Source organism: Peromyscus eremicus, chromosome 15, assembly GCF_949786415.1.
Source record: "Peromyscus eremicus chromosome 15, PerEre_H2_v1, whole genome shotgun sequence".
Classification (NCBI taxonomy): domain Eukaryota; kingdom Metazoa; phylum Chordata; class Mammalia; order Rodentia; family Cricetidae; genus Peromyscus; species Peromyscus eremicus.
In genome coordinates, this window is record NC_081431.1 from 6930216 (window position 1) to 6943631 (window position 13416).

At 41.1% G+C, this 13416-nt stretch overlaps 1 protein-coding gene across 1 annotated transcript in view; it reads right to left on the reverse strand.

Annotated features, from left to right (window-relative positions):
- Window positions 1–13416, reverse strand: part of Ush2a (usherin) — a 697985-nt gene that overhangs the window by 330303 nt on the left and 354266 nt on the right. The window contains exon 32 of the mRNA XM_059281179.1: window positions 1738–1897. Coding sequence (XP_059137162.1) covers window positions 1738–1897 — 160 coding nt within the window. The remainder of the gene's footprint in view (window positions 1–1737; window positions 1898–13416) is intronic.

Consider the following 13416-nt stretch of genomic DNA (forward strand, 5'->3'; position numbering starts at 1 on the left):
TGCTGAAAAAAACCTACATGGAAACATCGAAAGTGGTTGTTTCTTAAAAATATACACACAGTTATAAAATACCTATTCTAAGAAACTTAAGGGAAATGTGACATAGTCCTTGACTTCTAATTACTTATTATTTTGTTCTCTCTGTCTCTCTCTCTGTCTCTGTCTCTCTTTCTGTGTGTGTGTGTGTGTGTGTGTGTGTGTGTGTGTGTGTGTGTGTATTATCTGTGCATATACTTATGCAGCAACTCACACACAGAGGCCAGAGAATGACATCAGGGTTCCTGTTCCATCCCTCTGGGTCTTACTCCCTCTGCACAAGGTCTCTCCCTCAACCTGAAGCTAAACTGGCTGAGCAGCAAGCAACCAACACCCTCTTGTGTCTCATCAGTGCTGGGGTTACAGGTGTGTGTGAGCACACCAAGTTTTTTTATGTGGTTCTAGGGATTTGGACTCAGGTGTTCATGACTGTACAGTAAGTGTTCTTTCTGAGATGTTGCCACAAGCCCCAGTTACTTGTAATTTAAAATAGGTAATAATATACAAATGTGCATACTTGTTTTTTATCTTGAGTTTAGGATATCAGACAAAACGTAAGAAGTATGCAGTATCTGAGTACTTCTGAGGGATGTGAGAGGAAGAGGAATAGGACAATGCTAAAAAACCGAGCAACCCAACACAGAATGAGTGTGTAGTCATGGAAACCTAGAAGGGCTGGGGCAATGGGCTGAGCTTCTTGGCCCTGTGAAGTTATACATCCAGTTCAAGGGGGTTGGACAGGTAGAATCAAGAATGATGGACACTTCAGATGAGGGTTACAGTGTTTAGGGGATGAGAAGGTCTCATGTCGGAACAGACAGAAGACAGCTTAGCCGAGAAATACCCAGTGAAATGGGGAATCTTTGATAAGGAAGAACACAGCTTGTCTTAAGGCAACTGGGGGCCAGTACAAGGGCTTAGAATCCGAACAATGACGCCACCAGCATGAACAGTAATGCTTTTCTGCTTAAATGCATGCCAGAATTTATTCAGTGTCAACATTTTGTTCATAGATGAGAAAACTGGGAGTAAGAAACAAAAATGAGCAAGCATGAATTGGCGCTATTTAGATCTCACATAATGAGAAATAAACAAAAATCACTAATATCAGAAAAAAATCTAAATATATTTATGTTATATTCCTCTCTGACTAGAACTATAGGGGAATGAGGCTGTGTGCTCTTCTAGGGGATCTGGATTTGCTTCCTGGCACTCACATGGAGGCTCACAACCCTGGGTAACTCTAATTTGGGGGATTTGATCCTCTTAAAGCCTCCTTGGCATATATGGTACACACACACACACAGGCAAAGACTCACATATATCAAATAAAATAAATCTTAAAAAAGAAGTAGTATACGCACATATACACACATATATGTATATATTATTCATCATTACAAATTATTGCAAAATACCCTCCACCTATAAAGAAGTTGACAGAGGATAAGTAGGTGGTCACTTTTCTTTTACTGACAACCACATAGAAGTTGCATACACATTTAGCTTGGAATGATTGCCTAGAGACAAAATGGAAATTAAGTTGACAAGTGATAATCAGAGGTTCCTAGAACCACTGGCCTAATCATTTCTATGCATTTAATCACAATACAATTAGTCTGATATCACAAGCCCTTCTGAATGAACTCACTGGGATTCTTACGCTAACCAACATGTGCAGGATACTAGAGCTCTACTTACTGGATGTGAATAGTTCTAGAATCCAGGACAGCCAAAGTCGGGGGATCTACTTGTTCTGGAGGCAGCTGTGCTGTCTGCAGGATGACTCGGGAGCTGTTTGTGCACCCCACATGTGTGCACGCACCAAGTATAATCTCATGGGCTGTGAATACCCCCAAATCTGGGGGAAGGAGAGAAACAAGAATTTATTCTCCATAATACATTTCTCAGGAGAGCTCACTTTCCTCCTACATTCTGACCTCCAGGAATTGTTAAAGCTTAACATAAGAATCAATAATTATGAAAATCAATAGAAGTAAAATACATTTCTCTCTTAAATGACATGGCTGCATTGAAATGGACCCTTGTCAGTCACAATCTCCATTTGACTATTTCATTTTAACAATTTGTTTTCTTGAATGTCTATGATCAGGTAAATCACTTTCAGGGTTTAGTCTTAGTTCAAAGACTCTGTTAAAAATAAATGAGATATTTAAATTATTTTGAAGACAACAGGAGTTGTTTTTGAAATGCAAATATATAGCCTGTAACAATGACTTTGAAACTGCCTTTCCCTGTCTACCTAGCCAACCATTATTTGACCTTCAGATCATGCAAGTTGAGTGCATAGGCATGCTTTGCTTTACTTGTAAGACGTTCCTGACACTTCCCACTCTCACCTTGGACAGGCAGCAGCTATCATCTGCTTGCCTGACCCCCATAGCACTTTGTGCATACATCCAGCATGGCACTCACAGTACTGCAGCCATATTATATCCATAGTATCTCATATCATGTCTGACCCATTAAAGGTTTTGAATATATATAACTGAATCAATGACTATAGAATCAATGAAGGAGGTGACAATACAGTTGAGCTAGGTATGAAAGGCAACCGTGCACTACCCTAGTCAATAGAATAATCTCTCCTTCCCATGAATTTCCTTGGTACTTCACACCTGTTTACTTTCCTAATGAATATCATATCCCTAATGAGAATACATTAATCTAGAATTCCCCAATTCCATTCCTAAATGCCCTGAATTCTTCACATATAAAAACACTCAGTAATCTAAGTAAATTTTGACCAAGTTTACAAACTTTAAATATAATATGTACTTTCACAATATTAAAAATAGTAATTTTGAGAAACGTCTTTGAAATGTGTCATGATTTAGGTAACACATCTTCTTAAATCTCATTAACCTTGAACCATTACAATTTCATGTTTAAAAGATTAATGAAATGCAACCTAATTCAGGCAAATAGCTTTTGCATTATACTGATAGCAAAAGTAAACCAGGAAAGGAGTGCTGATTTTCATGCAAAATACAATCAATTGGTTAAACAGGTAGGTCACCAGAAGAAAGGCAATGTAGTAATTTCATAGCAAGTGTTGCCTTAGAACAAAAAGAGATCACCAAGATGACACTTGGCATGCTTTTGAGCAAGCCTCACTCCTCTATGGTAAGTATCTAATGGTGCCATGCCGACATGAGACACCCTCATGCAGTGCCAGCAGAGGAATACAGCAAGAACACACTGAAGGTGATGGACCAACTTGGAACGGTACGACTCTAAGAGGTGATAACAGCAGCCTCATCAAATGTGCATGAGTAAGAATGGGAGAGCCCTCATTTGGACGAACATTGTATAAAACGTCTGTCCTAGTCAGGGTCACTATTGCTGTAATGAAGCACCAGGACCAAAAGCAACTGGAGGCAGAGAGGGTTGATTTGGCTTACACTTCCACATCACTGTTCACCATTAAAGGAAGTCTAGCCAGCACAGCTTACAAAACGGCACCATGAGTGTGGGTGAAACCACAAGTGTTGAGTTACTAGGTGTCATAACCACAGGGATATATCTTCTCGGATTGTGTGTGTACATGTGTGTGTGTGTGTGTGTGTGTGTGTGTGTGATAGAGAGAGAGGAGTATGTCAGTATGTGGATGGGTGGGTACACACTTGTGTGAGCTTGTGGGGGCCAGATATCGACTCCAAGTATCATCTTCAATTGATATCTTTATTTTATTCAATTTCTATTTTTTAGCAGGGGTCTCTGGCTGACCTGTCACTTTATATGTCCCACCCACCTCAATAAATTGTTGCTTTTAGGTGTTTTGTTACAGCAAGAAGAAAAGTACATGATACATATGATGTGAGAAAAGATCATTCAAGGAACAACGCCTACCTGCAGGGCTCCTCTGCCAGACTGTGCTTAGGACGGCAGAGTCTACCATTGCTCTCTGTACTAGTCCTCTGCTGCCCCTGATTTTCGAGGACTTGGTGAACTTTCTCACTCTCTTCTCTCCCCCGGTTTTGAATTCCTTATATTCTCTGGGAAGGAAAGCCAGAGGCTTCATTTTGTGTCCTTTCAGGAGCAAAAGCAAGGATGGCACACAGCTTAAAGGAGCTCCCATGGTGGCCAGAGGTCATGGGCCATGTGTCCAAATCGTGAGGATGTCTTAGTCATGGCAGAACATCTTGGTTAGCTACAATTGAGACTGGATACTGTCATATTCTTCTCTCAGTGATTACTGGAGAGTTCCCTTTTCTAGTACACCCAGATTGTTAAGGCAGGGACTTAGCTATCTAGTTTTCACTTAATTAAGAAATCACCTGGTTCAAAGATGACACCATCTCATATTTGTGCCCAGGACTTTGTTATCTCAGCTGTTGCCCCAGTGAATTATTATGTTATGTCTGTACCATGGTTTCCCCAACATGTGAAATTCCTCATTCTCCTGTATACTATAAACCTCATGCCTTGAATGGCGCTTTGATGACCCAATTCCTAAACTCATCCAGGATATTTGCCAAAGATGAGAAATGTTTCCTGTATCAATGATACAGGGGCTGTTTCCTGTGTTGGGATTTTGCTGTGACAACCTGTCTTCTTCTTGGGGTTGGGAAGCACCTATTTCTATGACCTTTAGGACTAGAGCTCAGGTGAGGAAGTGACCACATTAGAAGGGTCACATTTGGTACAGTGAGTATGACTCTGTCTTAGTCTGTGTTATATTGCTGTGAAGAGATACTATGACCATTGCAACTTTTATAAAATAAAGTATTTCATTGGGGCTTTCTAATAGTTTCAGATGTTTAGCCCATTATCATCATGGCAGGAAACATGGTGACATGCAGGTAGACATGGTGCTGGAGAAGTAGTTGAGAGTTCTACATACAGATCTGCAGGCAACAGGAAGAGCAAACCACTGGGTCTGGCTTGGGCCTTTTAAACTTCAAAGCCCACCCCAAGTGACACACTTCCTCCAAGGAGGCCACATCTCCTAATCCTTCCAAATAGTGCCACTCCCTGGTGATCAGTCATTTAAATCAATGAGCCTATAGTCCCATTCTTATTCATCCACTACAACTCTTGAATCAGGACTGGAACAGAAGAACCCAACCATGTAAAATCCTCCAGTTAGAGATACAATTCACCTCAACTACTCTGCATTGTAAATGCTGTTCAGTTTGTAGATGATCAAGGCATTGCATACTAGAGCAAACATGACTTTAATGTACATTAGGGCTTAAGAATGTTTATACTGTCAGGTGTGGTAGCTCATACCATGGTCCCAGTACTTGGGAGGCTGAGACAAAGATGGTTGTGAGTTTCAAGCTAGCTTGGGCTACATGGTGAGACCTTGTCCAAAAAATAAAAAGTAAAATGAAAATAAATCACACACACACACACACACACACACACACACACACACATACACATACACATACACATACACACACATATACACAGAGAGAGAGGGGGGTAGTGGGAGAGAGAGAAAGAGAGAGAGAGAGAGAGAGAGAGAGAGAGAGAGAGAGAGAGAGAGAATCAAAACCCCAAACAATATTGATGCTAAATAATATGGAAAGTTATATAAACCTTGAAATAGTAGTAAGAGTCAGGAGGGTCAGGGTAGCTGGACAGATAGGAGTCAATGACCATCTCATTGAGGTAACATTTTAAGCAGAGACCTGAAGCCAGTGGCTATGGAAGCTGTAGGGATTCTGGCAAGGGCATATTGCAGGGGAGGATTTAGCCAGAACCAAGGCCTTTAGTCATGATGGAATAAGAGAAAGGAATTGAAGACCCTTCAATGATTTTGTGGAGAATAGAGAATCAAGGCAAGAGATAGATGGTAGGAAGGGGTAGGTGATGGGATTCAAATATCTGAATGAGAGACAGGAAAGAGTAATGAATGAAAGCCAAAAATTACTGGTTATCTACAGCTTTGCTTGTTAGAAAATGTGAAGGAACTGAATGGGGAGAGCTGAGTGTAGAGAGGACAGACAAGCAACCACAGTGACAGGACAGAGACTATGTGGGTAGGGTGCTGTTAGGGATAGAGGGTATGAGAGCTGTATCATCATCCAAAAATTCTCTTTGGATTCTTTGGAAACAGCAGCAATGACAAAAATACCCCCCCCTACACACACAGTCCTGAATTGTCCTCTTAATGCTCTTAAAATGAAATCTAATACTGGCCAGTCAGATAATAATTGACTTCACCATTGTCTACTTCCCATTCCCATTCATTCATACCCCAGACATAACTCTGTTCCCCTCACATCACAAACTCACACTTGGAGGTCTTTGAGGGGGTTGTTCTATCTACTTGCAGTCTATTTCCTCCTTTGTTGTTGGATGACCTTTGCTTATCCTCCAGGCTGATCCTCCATTGAGTAGTCTCCTTGATAGTCAGACAGTTCACCATTAGTCATGGCTCCCCTCTTTCCTGGTTTTCCTTATTATAATTATCAAAACAAGTCAAATTATGTTGCCATCTATCCCAACCTTTTATCCCTTTCAAGAGAATGGAAATCTTTGAGTTCAAAAAGATATTTTCTATCATGCTGACCATATTATCTCATGATTGGAGAAATGCCTAATGAAAATAGTTTTCATTTGTTGAATAATGAATAGACAAGACCAGAGAGAGACCTCAATGCCCCTTACATGGACCACCATTATCTGTTTTTAGAAATATACTAATGTCTAAAAATCTCCAACACAACTGTCAAACCAATGGGGGTCTATAATTACAAGCTAAAGAAAATTTGCTTTTAAAAATAATAAGGCAAAGCTGTGTATGTCTGAACATCAAACACAACCACCAAGCACTAATGTTTCAAAACAACAACAAAACAAACAAATGAACAATCAAACAAACAAATAAACAAAAAACCAGGATAGAGAGGAAGATGACCATGTAAATCATTACATGTTTTGGAACAAGGGTATGCAGGTAACATATCAGGGGTAGTTACATATATATTAATTTTGCATGATACACACATATGATGCAGATAGAAAATGGCTGTAGTATATTAATATCAATTTATTACTTAGAAGAATTTATGTGCAAAGCCTAGTTAGCAATGCCCTATTCCACCTCCGATGTCACACAGCTCCTTTCCTCAATGACTTCAGCATTGGCTCAGCTTTCCTTTCAATCTTAATCTCCCTTTTGGCAACTTTAACATCCTCAATAATGACTCATCCCTGAATCTGGCTTCACTTAACTTCCTCAAGTGCAATGCCCTTCACCTCGACTTCATTTATTCACAATCCAGCATAGTTCCACTCATTACTTCATCATCTTTGGAACTGTACCCAAGATTCTAAATCTAAAATCTACCCTATGCAGACGCAAGCAGGTTGCTGCCCACCTCTTTAACACATTACACTGATGCAATCTCTCCTTCCCCATCAATCTCCACTTTTTTGAGACTATCTTATTTCCAGACTGTTCAGCACAGCTGCCTTTCCCTCCTATGGCCTTTGATCAGCTGATATCAAGTCATAGTCTCCAAGTGCTTGCCATTTCTCACTGTTGTGGTTTGAATATGAAATGTCTCGCATAGGCCCCGGGTTTGAACACTTGCTTTCTGGCTGATGGCATGGCTTTAGAAGGTGATGAACCTTCAGAGGACAGTTTTACAGAAGAACTGGGTGACTAGAGGCAAGCCTTGAGATTTTACACTCAGATCCACTTACTGTCTATTCTCTGCCTTCTTACTGTGGACTAATGAAACAAGTTGCCTCATGATCATGGTGCCCTGCCTTCATCACTATTAAGGACTGAATCTTTTCTTAAACTGTAAATGAAAATAAACATGTTTCATCTTGAATTGATTTTGCCAGTTATTTTGACATAGAAACTATTAAAGTAACTAATACAGGAAATGGTACCAAGGAGTGGGGCCTAACCACATAGTGCTTAAGAAGCTTTGGGACATGTTTGTAAGAGGAAAGGTGAAGAATTTGGAACTTCAAGGTAGAGAAGCCTTAGAATGCTGTCTGTAGAGCTGAATATGCCATCTTGGTGGGAGTTTGGAATAACAATATCAAGAGAAATGTGAAGTCCTGCCTTACTAAGTCTCAGGTGGGAATAAGGGCTCTATCAGAATCTAGTTGTACTTTGTCCACGCCTGAGAGCTTGATTGAGGCTGAGTTAAAAAGTAATGGACTGATTTCTCCAGTGGAGCAATGTTCCAGGCAGGACAGTGTTCATGCTGTGTCATGGTTACTACTCGTCGCTCTCACCCAGGTCTACAGTGATAGCAACACTTGGCACAGATGGGTGTGAAAACTGTGGTATCATGAAGATGGGATGGAAGAGAGGGTCAAGTTGCAATCACGGTTCAGAGAAAGAAGGTGTAATGTTCAATGCAATTATTGTAATTAAGGAGAAAATTCACTCTTTACACGGAGACAGTTGACAGCATTCTCCAAGGAAAGATAGTGCTAACTGAAAGCCTCAACTTGTTAAAACACAAATTCATTCAAAAGAAGTCAGCCTGAACTCTGAATGCCAATGAAGCAATTTCTTACTTGAAAAGAGCCTAGGAAAGTGTTTGCCCCAGGGCCAGGACACAGAGGCCATGCAACTGTGGTCCACGGGCACAGGCTGCATCTTAAGTTGCCTTTAGAGTTTGGCAACATAAGCTGTGTAGTACCAATTTTGCAGATATGAAAGATGTATGAGGGAGGGATTCATGGGGGCTTGTGCCAAGGTTCCAGAAAGCATCTGAGGTCAGGCAATATGAGGCACGGTCAGATTCCCTGAAAGAAGGCTCTGAGAGGCCACTGCATGAAGCTGGGATAGCGAAGCTTGCAATGGAGATCTCAGAATGTTAGAGATGTCAGAACCATGGGATGCCCACTTCGGAAATATGCAGGTGGTCCAAAAGAGGTCACATGCATCATAGACAAAAGAGCTGGAGGGATGAGACTCTCCAAGACCACTGGAGCCTAAATGATTCCGTAGTCAGCCTCAGATGATGAATGAGCCACTGCAGGAATTGCTGCTCTCCCACTGGAGGCTTGGAGTTAAGCGACTGCCTTGGGTGTCAGAAGAAGCTGTGAACTTCAGACTTTTCAACAGGGTTTGTTCAATACCATGGAGACTTTTGAGGCTGGAGTGAATATAATTCTTATTATGATCTATCTCTGAGCCTAAGGAGGCCCTGGAAATGTTGGAATGTTGTGGTTGGAATGTCAAATGTCCCACACATTGTTTGAATACTTGGTCCCCAGTTGTTAGATCTGTTTTAGAATGTTGTGAAAGCTTTATGAGGTATAATCTTTGGGGATGAAGTGTGTCATTAGGGTAGCCCTAATTCCCATGCACTCTCTGCTTCCTGACTGTGGCTGTAAGGTGACAAGCTGTCTCACACTCATGATACCATGCCTTCCTGACACAATGTATTGTGTCCCTTATCAAACTGTAGAGTAAGACAAGTCAAATCCTTCCCCATGTAAGTTGCTTCATATGTGATATTTTATCATAGTAACAAGAAAGCAAGCAAACATGTAACTCTAGAGTCCTCTGCCAAGCTTGCTGTCCCAATTCTCAACTCTGATGAATCTCAAGTGTTTAATGTTTCTTACAGCAGTAACATGGACAAGAGGCATTTCAGGCTGAACATGTTGAGTGTACTATGATTTTTGGTCCCTCTATCTGAAATGGGCCTTTGGGACTACTGAACAGTAACTGTCTTATTCCCTTGTTTATCTCTTTCTGTATTAGCTATTTTCTACCCCTCTCTTTATGGTTTGGGCATAATAATCTTGAGGAATCTAATGGGTCTAAAGACGGAGTTTCAATTTCCTCCTATCTTATTTTCTGTCTGCTGTTAGGATTGATGTCAGTGAAGTAGTCATGTTAATCCATGAGTTTTTTTTCCTTATTTTCTTCTGATCCCATCTCTCTCACTTATTTGATCCTAAGTTCCTCTCAATTAAATTATAATTTTATATCTTAACTGTGAAGTGCTGTCATCTGCAAAACAGAAAGTTACTGGTCAGAGTGTGGAAAGAACAGGAAAAGTTCTGTACAGTGACAAGGGGGATGGAGGGCATGTTCAACATTTAGATATAACATTTTGGAGAAATGAGATGTTTCTTCAAGCTCTACATTCCCTCATCTTTGAAAATTAGATGGAGGGGAGGAGAAAGAAATATGCTGTCAGAAAGACTGGCCATGATTTTCTCTTTCAACATGGAGTTCCAGGTGAGGATCAAGAATCAAGTGAAAGGAAAGGTCATGGTGTCTATAGACAGAGCTTCAAGGAACCTGTAAGCATTTCATGTTCCCAAGTGTGATGCAGAAGTCATGAAGATGGATACACATCCACCATGGGTCTAAGGGGGTGTCCCTACATTAGTTCTTTCCCATGAAGAGGTGTCTTGGACAGCTAAGCTCCAAGTTCTGAGGAGGTGTGTATGAACATGAATGTCTTTACTTCAGGAGAGGAGAAAGGATACCAAAGTAAGTGGGGAGGGTCAATGATTTCTGATTAAGTTATTTGAGAGTGAAGTCATGAGGCAGATAAGGCCAAAAGCACTGAGGCAGGTAAGGCCAAAAGCTCTGGACCACACCTTAAGCAAACAAAGAGCTGTGACATGTGCAGAGAGCACTCTGGCCAGAGGAAACCTGACCCATAAACTCCAAACTGGATGTTGATGATGTGAAGCCCCAAATGCCACAGTAGCTAGGAGCAAAGCCCACCCAAAATCCATATATAAATCTCAGCCCTTTGTTTAATAAATGAAGGCTTGCTTGCAAACTTCCCGGAGTCTGTGTCGTTGACTCTGTGTCTACTCACCCCCTGCCCCTGGGATCAGAGACAACAGGACACCAGCTGCAGAGCCAGCAAAAAAGTCAGATATTAAGTTGTGTTACAAAGAGAATCACATAGGTGCATAGAAACTGAGGCCTGAGTACAAATGTGTTTGCTGCATGCTCAGCTGGCACTCAGCCTACAGGATCACATAGCTAAGATTTTCAGGGCCTATACTAAATTGATTTCCCCCAATTTTCAGCTAATTTAATTACCAGAAGAGAATAACTTCCCAGGTCACATGTCTCAGTTAGGAATCTGTATCTGCATCTGACTGCTCTGCTGATGCCAGAATAGGAATTGGGGATGTTCCTAATTCTGACAACTACAAGCTCAGGTGCACAGAGAAAGCTAATGCATGCAAATATCCTTTTGACATCAATCATTCTGATGCATGTTCTGCCCACCTTGAATGGGATTACTCCTACTGGGCTTCCATCAGAGGATGAAGATTCCCTAAGGCTATTTGAATAATGAGGCATGAAAGAACAGGGAGGAAGAAGAGGAGGAGGAAGTTGGAAGAGAAGGAGGAGGAAGGAGAAGATGATGAAGAAGGAGAGGAGGAGGAAGAGGAGTGGGAACGAGGAAGAGCTTGGTAGAGGGGAAAGGGTGAACAATGGAGTCTGACTGGATTGTTAGTGGAAGGAGTTATACTGTATGGCTCAGTTGGTAAAATGGGAAGAGAGAGTGAAAAAAAAAAAGAAAGGACATTTAGAAAGGCACTCGAAAGGGGATGCCAGCCATGTGAAAATGAACAAATGCTCCATGAGAAACTGAGTTGCAGGAACAAGTCATGAATGAAGTCACCAGGTTAGAACTAAGAGCAGAGAAGAGCATGACAATTGTCTCCTGGTTTAACTACAAGTGGTTTGGTAACACCTCTACTGCTGGGAAGAGGTCCTTCCAGAGCACTGGGATGGCTCATGAGTCTAACTACCACAAATTATGTACAAAGCTGACTCCAGTAAATTGAGGGAAGGGGAACCCCAAAACTAGAAGACCACCATTCCCCAAAGCACCTTATTAAGACATCTTGCTTTCTATTAGCATGATGACATAATTTGCATAAGCCCAAATATCAGGAATTTTGGATGGGGAGAAAACAGATCATTCTAATATGTCCTACAAGTGGACCTCCTCTGACTGTTACAAGCAAAGGATCCCATTGCATGGAAACCCTCCCCATTATTGTCAGGCAAACTATAATTTACAATACTGGCCATGAATTATATGCTGTTTTACAATTGATCTTGTACTGTTGCTCACAGAATGTCATTGATTGCAATTTACAAAATGAGCCAATAAGCAGAAAATTAGAAAATTAAAATGTACTTTCTGCTTCTCTTTGATGACATATAATCTGCTTCTGTACCCAGTAACAACCCAATATTTTATATGTAACATAAGACACTTTAGCTTTTCCCTGGCCTTCTTTTCCTCTCTCTGTGTGTACTTTCCATGAATAATTGCATGGATGTTTAAAACTGGACAACATTCCAGGCAGCCTCTGACCACATTTTCTTTTGTCATTTTGACCACTAGTAGAGGATGGCTCAATAATAACATGTTAGACAGTAGATAGGAGAGGTTGTGTATGCTCCATAGACATCTGTAAAGCAAAGACCTAGCTCAGAGTGCACACAATGTCAGGCTTTACTCTGCATTGTGGAGCTAACTCTTACCCCACAAATGTTTGCCCAGACTTTTGAGTACAAAATCAAATTGGTTTTTCTTATAAAAGATAAAAATCAGAGGCTATATTTAGCTTGAAAGAACATTCTTGCATTTTCATTCCTCAAGAAGCCTGAGCTCGCAACATGCTTGTCTCTAACTCAAATGGGTGATTAACCACCAAAAGGTACAGGCTGTGCTTTCTAGATAATGTTCAAAGCTGGAATCACTATCCCAATGAGGACTAGGACATATGATTATCCACAGCACATTTTGGAGGAAATCTTGTTTGTTTATATTGTTTTCCACCTTGTCAGAGAGATCTACATCCCTCTTGTAAGATCTGGCTTAACATTTCTCTTCTCCATGGAGCAGCTCCCTTAACTTTCCTCAACATACAGAGTTGACACTCTTCTGGGCTGTCATTTTATACCTGTCTCTTGCAAGGTTCTTTGTTCTGTCCTTACCCATGTAAGGGGAAGGGATGAGGACCTTTGTGTGTGGCTGTGGTGAGTGGCACATGCTGGGCAAACCCTGCTGACTAGATGTCATCATCCAGCAGCTTGTACAGGAGGACAACATCTCATTATTGTCACTTAGGAAATGAAGGGACAGCATTGCCTTGTTTTCCTCTCTTCTTCATCTTTGTCTGGTTGGAACAGACGTCTGCCACAAAATACTCTCCAGGATGACAACACCCTTAGCCAGCTGTCTTCCAATCTGGCTTCCTGAAACTGTGTGTAATGAATCACAGTATTCTGAACCAAAATTCTTTGTCTGAGTTCTTTCATAATGTAAGCCTCAAGTAGCCCACTCATAGCTTCCCCCTCAAACCTCCTACCTACCCCACTTGAGAATTATGGCTAATTTGAGAGCAGCTTTTTGATTTTACACA